The sequence below is a fragment of the Periplaneta americana genome, chromosome 13, assembly GCF_040183065.1.
Source record: "Periplaneta americana isolate PAMFEO1 chromosome 13, P.americana_PAMFEO1_priV1, whole genome shotgun sequence".
NCBI classification, from domain to species: domain Eukaryota; kingdom Metazoa; phylum Arthropoda; class Insecta; order Blattodea; family Blattidae; genus Periplaneta; species Periplaneta americana.
Genome location: NC_091129.1, coordinates 124,188,917 through 124,204,695, shown reverse-complemented (window position 1 = coordinate 124,204,695; position 15,779 = coordinate 124,188,917). Strand labels below are relative to the sequence as shown.

The following is a 15,779-nucleotide window of genomic DNA, read 5'->3' as shown; positions in this document are numbered from 1 at the left end:
ATTCCCACTCGCCACTGTTTACAAGACTCCTTGGCTTGGCTTTTACGTGGACTGGACCAGGGACAGATCGGTACACTTAGGAACTTTTTGGTCCCTCACGCGCCCTTAAATTCGATGATTGTCCAAGTCCAACAGATGATCCGGGTGACATACGTGAATCCAACGCGTCAGCCCCTCGTAGAGTCAAGTCCTGTTTCGTCCTGATGAACCCCAAGTCCTTCCTGATTAGCCGACGCTGACAGGTTGGCCATCTTGCCTCAGCCAGTCCCGTCCGCATACGAGTAGCATCGGAAACCAGTACTACCCCCCCCCCGCCCCAGACTTCACCTCATCATATTTTTATTATTGCAGATGATAGATGAAATGAGAGGGGAGGTGGAGTGTGTTGGTGAAATGATAGAGGGGAAACCGGAGTACCCGGATAAAACCCTTTGCAACGTCTGCTTTGTCCACTCCATCACGACCTAGCCGGGGATCGAACCGGGTTGCCTGGATGGAAGGTCAGCACGCTACCACTGTAGCCACAGACACGACTTAAGGGACTGCACGAAGTGGAGATGTCGTTATTCTCCCAAAGGGCGGGAAACGTAAAATGCGAGAGTTGTTATTTTCTTTTAATTCCAGTGCTTATTTTAAAATAGGCCTTTAATTCTTGCATCTGCAGATATTAACGCTACTTTTATTATGTTTGCTGAGCCACAGATAAATAGACAATGACTATCTTATCTAACGATCTCCTAAGCCTGTGAAAGCTGTTCATTATTATTACAGCTTATGGAATTCAGTCATGGAGGAGCTGAGTTTAGAAAAATCAACAGGTGAAATAACGCTAATGGCAACTAATGGATAGTAACGGCATTTCTTTACCTTGAGTATTTGAATTCTCTCTTCAGTCATATCCGTCGAATAGACATAAATTGGTTTCCAGTGAAATCATAAAATTTGAGACTCCATATCATTCTAAAGGACTCATAAACATCTTAATTGAAACCGCATTCATATCTGCTAAGTAGTTTCGTGTACACTGGTTACTAAAGAAATTTTACATATTTGAATTGATATAATGTAAATATCGTGAGTATTCATACAAATCGTTTCCAGATCAGCACCATCGCTATCTTCTTCCTCCCAACAGTCATAACTCTTTCGCAGAGAACAATCGCCGCTCTCGGTGATCTCGCGGTTAATATGCTAACGTAACAGTTGAATCCAAGGCTCCCTGGTTCAAACCCGATCGAGGGCGATGGGTTTTAAAGGGTGATAAAATCTTTAGCATGGCTTCCTCAAGAAGAGAAGAAAAGCTAGGAGGCCTGTGTTGTAGATTTAGCTGCGGTTTGTTTACGACAATTATCGCCGGGCGCACATCGCTAGCAGTTAAAATGAATGCGCACGGTTTCTTTACAGCGATGATCGCCAACGTAGATCGTTGGACGCGACGCAGATCGCCGGAGGTTGCTTCTGAAGCAATTTCAGGACGCACATCGCCGCATGCATGTTCAGTAATCGACATTTAGAGAAATATATTGAATCGAATAATTATGGCAGCAAAACAAATGACAATTGACAGCGATGTACGCTGATAAAGAAACCACTTCCTGACGATCATCGCTAGCGTTGGTATGTAAAACAACCTGTCCGTCATAGAGGGCTAGAGGCAACATTTATAGGCTATTTCTTTCCCACATTGAATTTCGACGCTGAATGGTCTCTGAAGTTGAAGATTTCGTTAAAGTACTACTACTACTACTACTACTACTACTACTACTACTACTACTACTACCGCTATTGTTACTACTACTACTAACTACTACCGCTATTGTTACTACTTCTACTACTACTACTACAACTACTACTACTACTACTACTACCGCTATTGTTACTACTACTACTACTACTACAACTACTACTACTACTACTACTACTACCGCTATTGTTACTACTACTACTACTACTACTACTACTACTACTACTAACTACTACCGCTATTGTTACTACTACTACTACTAACTACTACCGCTATTGTTACTACTACTACTACTACTACTACTACTACTACTAACTACTACCGCTATTGTTACTACTACTACTACTACTACTACTACTAACTACTACCGCTATTGTTACTACTACTACTACTACCGCTATTGTTACTACTACTATTACTACTACTACTAACTACTACCGCTATTGTTACTACTACTACTACTACTACTACTACTACTACTACTAACTACTACCGCTATTGTTACTACTACTACTACTACTACTACTACTACTACTAACTACTACCGCTATTGTTACTACTACTACTATTACTACTACTACTACCGCTATTGTTACTACTACTACTATTACTACTACTACTACTACTACTACCGCTATTGTTACTACTACTACTACTACTACTACTACTACAATTAAATTTTCGGGAGGGGGCACTAAGACCCAGTACTGCGACCTGTTACGATCTATTGCGCTAATCCTCAAGCTGGACGCAGTCCCAAACCCACACCGGCTGACCACACTAAAGTTCGCTGTGTACCCAGGTTTCGAGCAGGCAACCCTCATCGTCTCTAGACCAGCCTCCTCAGTGCGTTGGGGAAATGCTATGGAATGATGACAAAATGAATAAATGTTGACAGAATAATGTAGATGACTAATCTGGGCAAACGGGAGAACCCAAGAAAAGCTACAATTGCTACCTTGTCCACCATAAGTGTCACTATGGATTTTCATTGAAAAATCCCAGGCCTAACCGGAAATCGAACCCGGATCGCCTGCGTGACAGGCTGAAGCTCTGACCACTCAGCCACCGCAGGAGACTACTACTACTACTACTACTACTACTACTACTACTACTACTACTACTACTACTACTACTACTACTACTACTACTACTCCAACTATTACAATTCGTATCTGACCGTGAACTACTGATGTTAAGCGATACATAAAGTCTTTCAAGTAGAGGAGCTATAGGTCTTTCAGAGGGGCGTACGCAAGGGAGGATTACTACCGGGTTTGTACCCTCCCCATTTAACTTTAAAATAAAATTACACATATTTCATTACATTATATTGTTTCCATGGATTTTCTTATGTTAAGTGTCTTAGCTATCATATACAAATAACTCTTGACTATATAATGTAATTATTGTGTAAGGTAATAATGACAAGTATTTTTATTATACAAAATTAAACACACGTTAAATTTGTTAAAAATTGGATGGCTGTGAAAAAATTAAGTTTCAAAGATTTTATGAGGATATTCATGAACATGTTCCATTAGAACATTGTATAATATTAGGCCTAATAAATATACCGTAACATAATAATAATAATAATAATAATGATAATAATAATAATAATGATAATAATAATAATACACAATTGTAAGTACAACGAATTCTTCGATCACGCTAAGCAAGTAAATGTATTTTACCGTCTAGTAGACGGTCCTCCCCTCTCCTTCCATGCTTCTGCTAGAAGCACCTCTCTACCCCCCCCCCCCACCCCGCGTGTCTCTCTTTTTAACTGCCCAGATAACTCTTCTGAAAGAAGCCATTCTAAGGCTTTCTTGCCTCTTAAAAATTCATCGTTCTCGGCCGAGCTTACATACTTTAAACTGGGATGCAATGGTAAGAATGGTAGCCTACTCGTCGGAGAAAGTCTCATAATTTACACCATTTTACGAGGAGAAAAGGCAAATAACAAATAGTGTACAAACAAAACAAGACGTATATTTAAACACTAGTACAAAACAACAGCAACAGTAAGAACGAAACAGACAGAGAGGCAGACAGATGGTTAGTGTCCCTTGTGCACGGGGAAGTCAGCGTACCAGCCGAAGGCGCCGTGGTGGCCGGTGTGCGCGCCGTAGTCGACGTAGTCGTGGGCGTCTCCGCCGTGGGCGCCGCGTTGGAAGCGGCCGCTCTCCTCCGCGTCCACGTCGCTGTCACGCGCCTGGAAGCCCGCCTGTCGCGCCACCCTCACGAGGGGCGCTGCGTCGAAGTCCGCCACCTCGACGAACTGCACGTCGTCGAGAGGGATGGCGATGAAGCGGGGGCGGGCGTGCACCACGGCCAGAACGGCCACACACGCGAGTCCGACAGCGAGCTGCAACAACGTTTAGCACCCTATGAACACGTCATCACTAAAGATGAACATTTCCTCTCTACTGTTTATCTAACTTTCTTTCTTTGCTCTGACCCTTGCGTCCAAAGGCGATCAACGACAACACAACTTAAGGTATATAAGCGTTCACTACATCGTATCGCACTCGTCGGACGAATCGCACGGATTGGAAAAAGACTATTTTTGCTGTAATTGTTATGTAACTGCGTTCACTACATCGTATCGGACGCATCGGCTCTCGGCAAATCCGTCCACGTTTCTCGGATGGGCAACTTTTCCGATGCGTGCATCATGGCTTTCTTTAATAAATCAATTTTAATTGGTCAACTGTTACTATTATGTTGTGCCATGTTCAGTGTCGCGCCAAAATGGCAGACGGAAAACTTATTTCGCGTGTAGAAAATTGCGAAGAATTATACAGGGACATCATTTTATTTTTACTTGCATTTTTATTGTACCTGCATTTCTGAATGTACTTCACTCTCACCCCTTCACTAATGTCCTTGCTCCCGTCAGACACACAAACTTACGGCCGCTGTTGCATTCGAAGTCTTCAAGCAGTGAAGTAAACACTGCAGTGTATAGTGTGTTTCATAAATATGATTGCGTTTTCTATAGAAGAAAGAACCTATATTAATAATATTGTACTAAAAATTATATTCAAGAAACGATAAATTCAACTTCCGAGAATATGCTTCAAAATGATTTTAATAATATGCGTACTGAATTGAAGCCTGCATTGTAATGAACGGCAACCATTTTCAGCAACTTGTTTAAAAATTCAGATTAGCTTATTTTTAATTGAGGTGGCTAGAAGCAAAGGAATGCTAGTGACATTTGTAATAACATGAGTTAAGTGCATCCAGTGTAAGCTAAAGTATCTAAAATTTTAGTGGCAAAGGGATATTTTAATCGCATCACACATTAAAATTTAAATAAAAATTTCACCGGTTTTACGAAAGCTTAAATATGTAAACCCCATTTTCTCAAAAGTAACAAGTGCACTTACACCCCTTTACTTATGAGCCCCTCAATTTAAATGCACTCTCTATATTGTATGTTAACATCAATAATTAATATGCTAAATAAAGTAGACATTACATAACGAACATAGCCGCCTAAAAAGTTGAGTTTTTGAAAAAAAATGTTACTACTCTACTGTATTTTGATAAATTCCGTAAAAGTGATGATCAAACTGAAAATCGTAATATCGTATTTCCCTACAACATAAATGGATACACTACTTTTCTCTCCTCCTATACCTAGTAAAATGATTTGTTTACATATTGCACTAGTAACATCAAACTCCTGTAATGGAAGGGGGCAACAGTGTTTCCGAGTATAGCCAGGTTAATGTTAAAAATGTTGGTAAAAATAAAGTGATGTCCCTGTATAATTTGAAGCGTTCCCATTACAGTAATCAAGTCGTTTCTTGCAAATATATTATGTAACCAATATTTCTTTCGTTTCTTCCTCTTCAATTAAGACTCATGAAACAATTACAAATTCTTATTCGCTAACAGACGTAATTAATAGATCTAACCTCAACTCCTCTGCTTTCAGTAATATCAATATCATACGACGTCATGTTTTAAACAGCTGATAGGGGAATCCGATGAAGCGATGAGGTGAAGCCGTTACAGTGAACGCACTGCACTTAAAACATCCGTTGCGTGCGATTCGTACGAGGAGTGCGATACGATGTAGTGAACGCTTACCTTTACACTTTCCTCGTTCTACGCATCTCATGTTCTTACAGTGTTGTACGCAGAATTTTGTCAAGAGGGTGTCCTTATTAAAATTGTTTACAATTTACATTATCGACATTTTAAATTTTGTGCATTTATCATCATCATCATCATCATCATCATCATCATCATCATCATCATCATCATCATCAGTCCAAACCTGTGGACTAACGGTCAGCGCGTCTGGCCGCGAAACCAGGTGGCCTGGGTTCGAATCCCGGTCGGGGCAAGTTACCTGGTTGAGGTTTTTTCCGGGGTTTTCCCTCAACCCAATACGAGCAAATGTTGGGTAACTTTCGGTGCTGGACCCAGGACTCATTTCACTGGCATTATCACCTCAATTTCATTCAGACGCTAAATAACCTAGATGTTGATACAGCGTCGTAAAATAACCCAATAAAATTAAAAAAAACCCATCATCGTCATCATCATTACTATCATTAGCTTGGTTTTCACAGGGGATGTAAAACTAGTTAGAACTAGAAATTTGTTATTTTTTTAAGTTAATTATTCTAAAATCCGATAGGCAGAACTTATGGCGACTAGATTGTTACCTGTTATCACTAATAAATTTTCAAAAGTGGCTATTAACTTTATAGTTAGCGAACACTTTCGTGTATTGCTGTTAGTGAGTAGTTCAGTGAAATTATCTAATACAATATATTCAGTATGAAATAATATGGGATATTAATATAAGTTTTGTAAAAGATCATGTTCTGCGTACAATACACAGAACAACAAAATAATAAAAAGTGCACTGCATATTAGATATAGAAGCTGAGTTCTCGTAGGCAACAGAAAGCCACACAGAACAACAAAATAGCCGCCATATTTCTTTTGAGACGAGAGCCTGATGATTATTTTATGAGTGGTTTGTATGTTTGGGCCTATGTTATTCACTTAAGAAAATAAGTGAAAATTTCATCACAACTAATATTTTATTTATACTTGTTCTGTTTAAACTTTTACTTATTATCTTAATTAATTAACATAAACATACACAAATAATAACATTCATCTTTAACAATCTTTATAATTTGATCAACAAAACCACCAATATCGCGCTCAAATGTTCAAATGTTAAGCTTCACAGCCAGACTACCAGGAGCGCACCATTTGTTCTCTGCTTCCCAGTCGTACCATGCGCTGTGCACTTCAATTATTTTGTTGTTCTGTGTACTATGATCAGGTTCTCAAAAAAATATGGTGGCTATTTTGTTGTTCTATGTAGCTTTTCGTTTAAGCCAAGGAGTAAAGGACAAATACCGACAAATACTATTATAATAAAATAATAAAAAATTAAGAACAATCAGTAGTCCTAATGATAGTTCTCCTGTTCAAAACAATAATGAATAACACGATAAATTTCGGGACATTATGACGTCTGACACAAATTCGGTGACAATAACTTGTCTCTGAAAACTGAAACGTAAAGATGCCCTAAAGATCCGCGGTCATGTAATCACACAGGCGCAAAAACGTTTTTTTTTTGTCTTTACTAATGGCGAGTACTTCACTTTTCGTCATTCACCCATATGAAGCCAGTTGTGTAGACCAATTTACCGACAGAGCAATTACCCAAGGTGCGCCATAGAAGACTGGTCTAAAAAAACGTTCGATAGACTGATGTAAGAGGTTGCTCTTTCATGTGTCATACATAATCTTATTTTATAACTACAACTACGTAGTTCGTACAACCTTCTCTTCTCGCTTCAAGACCGCCAATACAACTTCCGATTATTATTAGTAACGACTCCTTTTAGAGTTCGTTTTCAATAAAGTCGTAAAACAGTATTAACTATTTCATCCTTAACAAGCGTAAAAATAGCAAGATGTATGCCAAGAAACTTATGTTTAAGTAACTTAAGATCATCTTTTCCACATCTACTTCCTTGTTTAGGTTAACAAGACTTCAGCAAATTCACAAACATGGCGTCATTGTGCTGAAACTTGTTACATTCCAATCCGTAGTCCGCACCAATGTCTAAGATGTTTATGGCCTTCGTATGTTCTTCTGTCAACAAATCTAACGTAAGAATAACTTTAACTTCAAAGCGTGCCGTGGTTCCAATGTATTGAATGGGGTCATGCAGAGCCATGGTCATGGTTTGGCTTCACTTGTTTGTAGACGACCATTTCAACGAATGCGGTACTAATTTTAACGTTTTTGTCAATTAAAATTAAAAAACCAAAGATCCTGTAATAAAATTATATACACTATAACTGTCAATATCTATACTAATAATAAATCTGTAGCCGAAATTTTTCTGGTAATTTTCGATTTTCCAAAAAATAATTGGTCCTAACACATATAATTAACCACCCTGAAACCGAAAATCGCTTTTTTGAAATTTTTGTTTGTATGTCTGTCTGTATGTTTGTTACCTTTTCACGCGATAATGGCTGAACGGATTTCGATGTAAATTGGAATATAAATTAAGTTCGTTGTAACTTAGATTTTAGGCTATATGGCATTCAAAATGCATTATTTAAAAGGGGGATTATAAGGGGGCCTGAATTAAACAAATAGAAATATCTCGCTTATTATTGATTTTTGTGAAAAATGTTACATAACAAAAGTTTCTTGAATAATAATTTGCGATAAGTTTTATTCCTTGAAAAATTTTGATAGGACTGATATTTAATGAGATAAATGAGTTTTAAAATTAAAATAATTGCCATCTAAGGCCGTGTAATGAATTAAAAACAAATGACTTCGTCTATAAGGGGCCTTGGACAGCAACAATCGAAAGCTATGAAAGATAGCCTACAGAGAATGGTTCTGTGTTTGTATGAAGTAATACCGGAAGCTAAATTAACCGATTTGTATAATTAATTATTATTTCACCATTGGAAAGTGTAGTTTCTCTAGATGGACATAATGCTATAATGTTATTACAGTAACTTCTGATATAATATAATATAATATAATATAATATAATATAATATAATATAATATAATATAATATAATATAATATAATATAATTTAAGTTATTTGAAGAGTTCAGAACCATAGTGGGCCAAGCGCCATGTACAGAATACGTAGAAAACAAGGGTTAAAATTAAGTTATTACCATAATTCAATGGAAACCTATAACAAGTAAAATAAAATATACACATTAAAATCTAAATGATGTCAATCTTCATTAAGCTATGGTTGCATGTAATAAAAATTAAGAAACATGTTAAAGGAATTGTCATTGCACCAAATGAGTGTCTCTGGACCAAAATGATCGCATTTTAATTATTTGGATGCAATTTAAATTAAGTAACATATTAAACGATTTATCCTTCTATCAAACACGAATGTTCCCTGGATCAAATGTCCTATTTTAATTATGTAATTACTTTATATTTATTTCTAACGGGTGCAGCGGAGCGCACGGGTACGGCTAGTTACCAATAATCCTGTAAATATGAAGTTACTGGAATGTAAAAACAACTACCACAAAAATATAAAGTTGCTATACAATTTTGGCGAGTTTATGGACTCTGCTGCACCTTTGCAATAACTTCTAATTTCTGTAAAAAAATCTTACAGCTTAATCCGTCTGCAGAAGTTCTTCTGGTTTTCATATTTTCGAAGCATCGTGTGGTTCTTCTATTATTACCGTGCCACGTGACTAAGGTTAAAAATTTGACGCGGGTAGAATCTATCAACTGGCCAAACGGACTATAGCAAGTACAAAATATGATTATACCCACTACTCAAATGGAACATGACTTTGTGGAAAAAGTATCTGTGCTAGATGTGCAGATGTACCAACTTTCCTGCATTTTAAGCAAGTCTCCTACTTTTCCATTTCGGTTTGCAAATGTCACACTGTAAGGGATTTTCCATCATTGTCAACAGATGACTTTTTCACCGATTTATGAACACAGAAATGAATAATAATTTAGTTTAAAAATTATTCAACTTCGTGAATGGAGACACGATTGTTGAACGTTTTGTGGGAAGGAGGGAAAATAAAACAATTTACGTAATATTATAGTCTACTGTTTTTTGCAACAATTAAGCGCTAAATATCACAGAGTGGCTGACCCCAACCCCTCAACGATAGAACGTAGAAGTAGACTGAGTTCGCCACTGTGTAAGGAAAAAAAGATTATTCGTACCCACAAATTGAAACAGTAACAACATATATGAATATGCTTATTTCATTGCTGCTTTAACTCATCCGATGGCTGCTTATACTGCCTAGTTATTTCTAACAGTGCATTCGCTGAAATGGTAGGTGGCAGCACCAAATGTACTATGTTAATCTGTATGTCTGCTCAAAACTATAAAAAAGATTGTTCTATCTTTTGTGCCAGTATTGAAGTATGTTAAGAATAATAATCATCAGAAACTTGTGTCAGGAACTCTTGTAAATAAATTCGTGAAACCTTTACTTAGCAATGTAAGGAAGTCCCACACTGTTCTTACAATATCAAACAATATAACGGATTAACGAAGAGGAAAAAGCAGCAGCTACTTAGAGTCGCTAAAGAAGTAATATTTAAATCACATACTGCAAACATAAAGCATAGGACCTATGGGTATTCACAAACGATTTCACTGGCCGTTAGGAGTAGCGACATTTTTTTTTCTCTTCATGTTACATGTTTGACCATTGAATGAGCAGGCAGCGTAAGTAATCATCGGGTGCATGGATGCGTTCGAGCAGGCGGTGGCTTATTTCCCTGGTTTAACATTCAAATTTCTTCAAATACAACGACCATATATTTAGTTTATTAATTATATATACACAATCAGACCAATCAGGACCAATCAGATGCCAGAAGGAGAACCTACGACCTATCACCGCAAGTACTCCCCCCATCGAGACTACTATATATATACGAGCTGGCAGACTATTTCCTTATCCAACAACTGCTCTGAAGATGACCACAACACAGCGGTCGAAACGTCAGCCACTAACATCAAGAGAACGCGGTAGAAGCCCTCAAGATTATCCACACACCACAAATAATTTATACACGTCATTATAATATGCTCTATGTAACATTTATTACATACCGTATTCGTCTTTAGAATTTTGATCATCCAAGGTACGGTTATATTGTTTCAATTTTTCAAGTCTGTTCAAGTCGTTCAAGCAAAAATTTAGAATTGTACATCAGGAACTTCAACGAGTTATCCTATATTTTTTATAGGATTACATGAAAGCAATGGGTATTTTTCTCATATATAAAACAACTTTTGTTCTGTATTTACAACCAACAAAGATATTAATTACAATACTTCAATTTTACATTTTCCGGTGATAAGTCCATTTAAATGACTTTGTTGACAAGAGTTAAAATTTGTTAGTTATAGCTACTGATAAAGTTGTCAATATTTTTCGATCACAAACTTTCCGGAAAATTATGACTCTTGATGGAAGAATTTATATAATATGTACTTGTATTCTCTAAGTGCAGAATTAATTTATGTCTTCAGGAATTAAGTGGACGTGGAAGGACGTACAGTGAACAGTCGCCCTAAACACAGGCTAAATTTACTCTGCGCACGTGTTCGACTAACCCTACTCCAACCTGTTATGTTGCAGTTTGTTGATTTCAGACGTATTTTTCGCATGTAGCCTATATGCCTCTGTTCGCGATTGTAGAATGCTACATCCAAATAAGATATTGACGACACATATTAAACAAAATATCTCGGCTATTTATATATTTTACAATTGCTAATTTATTCGGCAAACACAATATTATTCGTCACCATATATTTTGTTATGCGTTATCATAACTAACTTTCGCTTGTCACCAATATAGATCATTTTCATGGACAAGGTCATATTATGAGACAGTCCTGTATTATTTTAAGAAAGAATAAGGGTACGCCGCGTATTTGCTGTAGGCCTAATTGCGAAGTAACAATTGGTATGCTCAAGAAAAAATGAAAAATAAAGAACTCTTTAGAATAACTCTTCTTGGGTTCTCAGCCAGGTGAGTTGGAGATTCCCTGAAGAAGATGGCAGAGCTAGCCATCGAAAGCTTGGAAGCAAATCTCCAACTCACCTGGCTGAGAACCCGAGAAGAGTTATTCTACATCAAACGCCGGGAAAGCCTCAAGTCATACAAAGAACTCTTTCTTCCCTTCCGCCCTGAGTATTTCGACCAATGTTTACATCAAGTGTGGTTCTTATTTTGGATAGATATAGTCGTTATTATGCGACATTTGAAGATTGAATGAGAATATTGCCGCTTTCTCCTATACTGAATTCCAGATAAGAAAAATACTGAGATAAACAAACATTTGATGCGAAATGTATTACGCCGCTGTAACACGTAACGTGATTTGTCGTCTTATTGCAGCGCGCGAACTCTCCAAGTGCGTTCGGTACAGTCTGTTAATATGGAAATTAGTTTCGGTTACTATGAAGACAGGCCTTGAATTCTATGAAGTAATGCATTTTTATAATACCTTGTTGATGATTAGTCCGATTTTTCCACACAAGAACGATATAGAGGTAAATAAACATTTGATCCTAATTGTATGAAAATTGTCACAATCGTCTTAATGCTGCTACTTGTGCAGAGTCCACCACGCTACAGCACAGACTTCTATCTGTACGGTGGCAAATGTTTCCGTTCAATGTTTATATGCTTAGATACGTAAAGGAGAGATATCTTTGCAGGGTTACGAAAGAGCGAGACAAGTCTCGGCATTACATACGAATTGCTATTATAGATTGTTAGATTGTGACGTAGGTTTAGTTATATGAAATGCAACAGTAAGGCGTAAAGGAAACCCGTCTTCTTAAGGCAGTAATATTAACAGTGGCGAAACTAAGGTGTAAATACTGGGTAGGCTAAAAAAAAAATCTTACCTTGTATCTTTTTATAGAGCAGACGTTTATCGGATTTCTAGAAAAACTATTTGTGACACTGACTCCACAAGAAGATAATAACTCACTTTAACCCCCAAACAGAATACAGATATAACAATATAACTTATTTGTCTCACAGCACCCTGTTAGCCAAGGATATTTCCTATACCATGAAAATTGAACATTTGTATTTTCTCTTCCCCATCCGCTGTTTTAATATGTAAATATGGTGTCGATCTCCTATCTTTATAAGCACATTTTGTTCCATACGTTCAACTTGAAAACGGTTTCTCTTTTAACTCTACAAATATTGACCTCAATGTTCTCTCAGTATGAGCCATTTTACACAAAATTATATAGCACACACATGCATGCACTTTTGATTAAACTAAACTCAACAATGCACTGCATTCAGAGAACAACAGTATATAGTCGCGACGTTGTTATTCCCGGTGTGACTCCTCCTCTTTGCTTACGTCTTAGGAAGTGAGTGAAGGCTCTATAAAGTCTAGGTAGGTAGTATCGTTCGCCATTTTTGTTCTTTCGTTGCCGAGCTACCATACGAGGAATCTATTTGTCATACCGTTAAACATTATCATATCATAGCTCCTACGATAATAAATCAAACGCACTGTAATTCAGCAAATAATTGAACGGCAAATAACGTCTTCGTGTGCTTTCTGCGAACGCCAACGAAAGAGCCAAAATGGCGGGCGATTATATTAAGTATTTATCGAGCCTTAAGAAATAAATAACGTCTTCCTCAGCGAATCACAAGACGCACACGTTTAAATGTAGCCGACCTGCAACGCAATTGGCTGTCGGAAATTAGAGCTACGGGACTATAGTAATATAGCGCGATGTATTATTGTGACTGAAGACTAGCCTCGCTTCGTACGGAGATGTAGCGGATCGATACTCCTTCCCCTGTCCTCCTTCAAGCTTGGGAGTCAAGGCCATAGCCGTGCTTTAGAGGCTTTTGCCACAAGCTTCGCACTGAACTCTTCATACTGGAATGGCTGCCAACAGGGAACTTAATATATGGAAGGATCGGAGTGCAACCAAGTGTTACGTTACATCGTTATCACGAACTTGTAGGCCAATTGTTACTAAGTATAATAACTTAAATTTTTTGAGTAGGCTAAACCTCAGAAGTCTCTTAAGATCTTCGACACTGAATACCAATTTTGCGAGAATTAATTTGCGATAACTCAATCTGCACACTGAACGTATCACGAATCTCGTTTCATGATTTTAGATGATAACAAATACTTCAAATGAATCCAAGCTGAAAGAGCTTACCACTACTCTCGAAATTTGTTTTTTTTTTTAATTGGGTTATGACGCTGTATCAACATCTAGGTTATTTAGCGTCTGAATGATATGAAAGTGATAATGCCAGTGAAATGAGTCCGGGGTCCAACACCGAAAGTTACCCAGCATTTGCTCGTATTGGATTGAGGGGAAACCCCGGAAAAAAACCTCAGCCAGGTAACTTGCCCCGACCGGGATTCGAACCCGGGCCACCTGGTTTCGCGGCCAGACGCGCTGACCGTTACTCCACAGGTATGGACCGAAATTTGTTAATGTATACGTAAGTACGAATGAAAAAGCGATGGATATACTAGTAAAAAGAGAGTAAAGAAAAATTCCTAGTTGACAGATTTTGGAATGTCACTCAGCTTTGTAAAGTGCGTTCGTAATATCTTGTTTCCACAGAAGTTAACAGAATCGCAACTTACCAGTTTCATGTTGTGTAGCGGCGAGCTGTTGCGGTTGCGATGGTGATGGGATTGAGGCCGCCCTCTTTATAGGCGCGCATTTCGCTTTCGCTGCCGGGTGGTGCCGCGCCGGAAACCAGGGCAGCTCTCCTCGCATCGCTGCCGTCTTTTTTGCTACCCTCCTTTCCATTTCCACAGGAGACAGCGGTGACGAGGCGAAATCGTAAAATCTTCTGCCTTCGAGAAACAGGTCGCACAAACAAGGATAATCCACAGATAATTGCAGACAGGTTTAAGAACTCTAGTCAAACGCCGCAAGTATTGAATCTTAAGCCGTTTCTCAAAGCTCAAGTCTATACCTCATGCTAATGACAAGCAACTAGCTGACTTGTAAACAGTAAACTACACACTAGAGAGCTTTGAACACGTGTGCTGGAATCATGGCCTTGTTCATAGACTATTTTTCTGAAATCCGTGACATTACGGCGGTGATGTCAAATCAAGCGCATTTTTCTGACCTTGACGTCGTGCGCGGGCAGCAAGCGCTAAGTATAGAAAGAGGAAGGGTTGTGTATGTGAATAAGCAACCTGTTGGATTAAGAAATCAGTGGTGCACAAACTACAAACGGAACGTGAAGTTTTATGTCGTTATTTTTATATGGCTTCTTTCTGTTTAATATTATCTATATTGTCTGTAAAACAAAAGTACTAACACTAATTTCTTAATATTGCACTTGTGTTTTATATGTTAATAACATAATAGAGAGTTAAGAAGGAATATTCACTTAAATTCCATAGTAGTATAATATTATACTGTATTAAGTGGATGAAACACATCATTCATAAAGAAAGCGATATTCCAAAGAAAGAGATTGAGTATGACATGATAAGTTGGAATTTATATCGATGGTATCCTTAACCTTACAAAAGTAATCAATAAACTAATCAAAACAATATTACAGTACAAAGCAAAGTTACCTAGGTACTGTATCTGTTTTAAGTGTAACTAATATTACATAATAAAACTCTTATCGCATTATGCTTTTAAGGTGATATTTGTGAGCAAGTTCCTATCATCAGAATATTAAATTATTTTCTCGAAATCTGCTGAAGCTATGGAGCTGACATTTTTACAACACATGGGCACGTATCTTTTGCTTATGATATAACAATAGTTGCTTTGTTAATTCATTTCCTTACAAACAATTTCCATGCGAATATTTTCAAAATTTTCAATACACTATCTTCAGTAATACGTATATACGGTATATTAGATTTACGAAAACATTCTGTAAGGCTACTAAATAAATAGGCCTATACCTGAAAATTTCACTTTTCTATAC

General features: G+C 37.6%; 1 protein-coding gene across 1 annotated transcript; it reads right to left on the bottom strand.

Moving 5' to 3' along the window:
• Positions 1-3,719: 3,719 nt before the first annotated feature.
• On the bottom strand, positions 3,720-14,718 carry LOC138711605 (uncharacterized). Its single transcript, XM_069842745.1, has 2 exons — positions 14,458-14,718; positions 3,720-4,115 (listed from the first exon to the last, which is right to left on the bottom strand). Exons 1-2 carry the CDS (start codon positions 14,464-14,466, stop codon positions 3,807-3,809), a joined length of 318 nt encoding a protein of 105 aa, XP_069698846.1. The 5' UTR covers positions 14,467-14,718; the 3' UTR covers positions 3,720-3,806.
• Between the last annotated feature and the right edge of the window lie 1,061 nt (positions 14,719-15,779).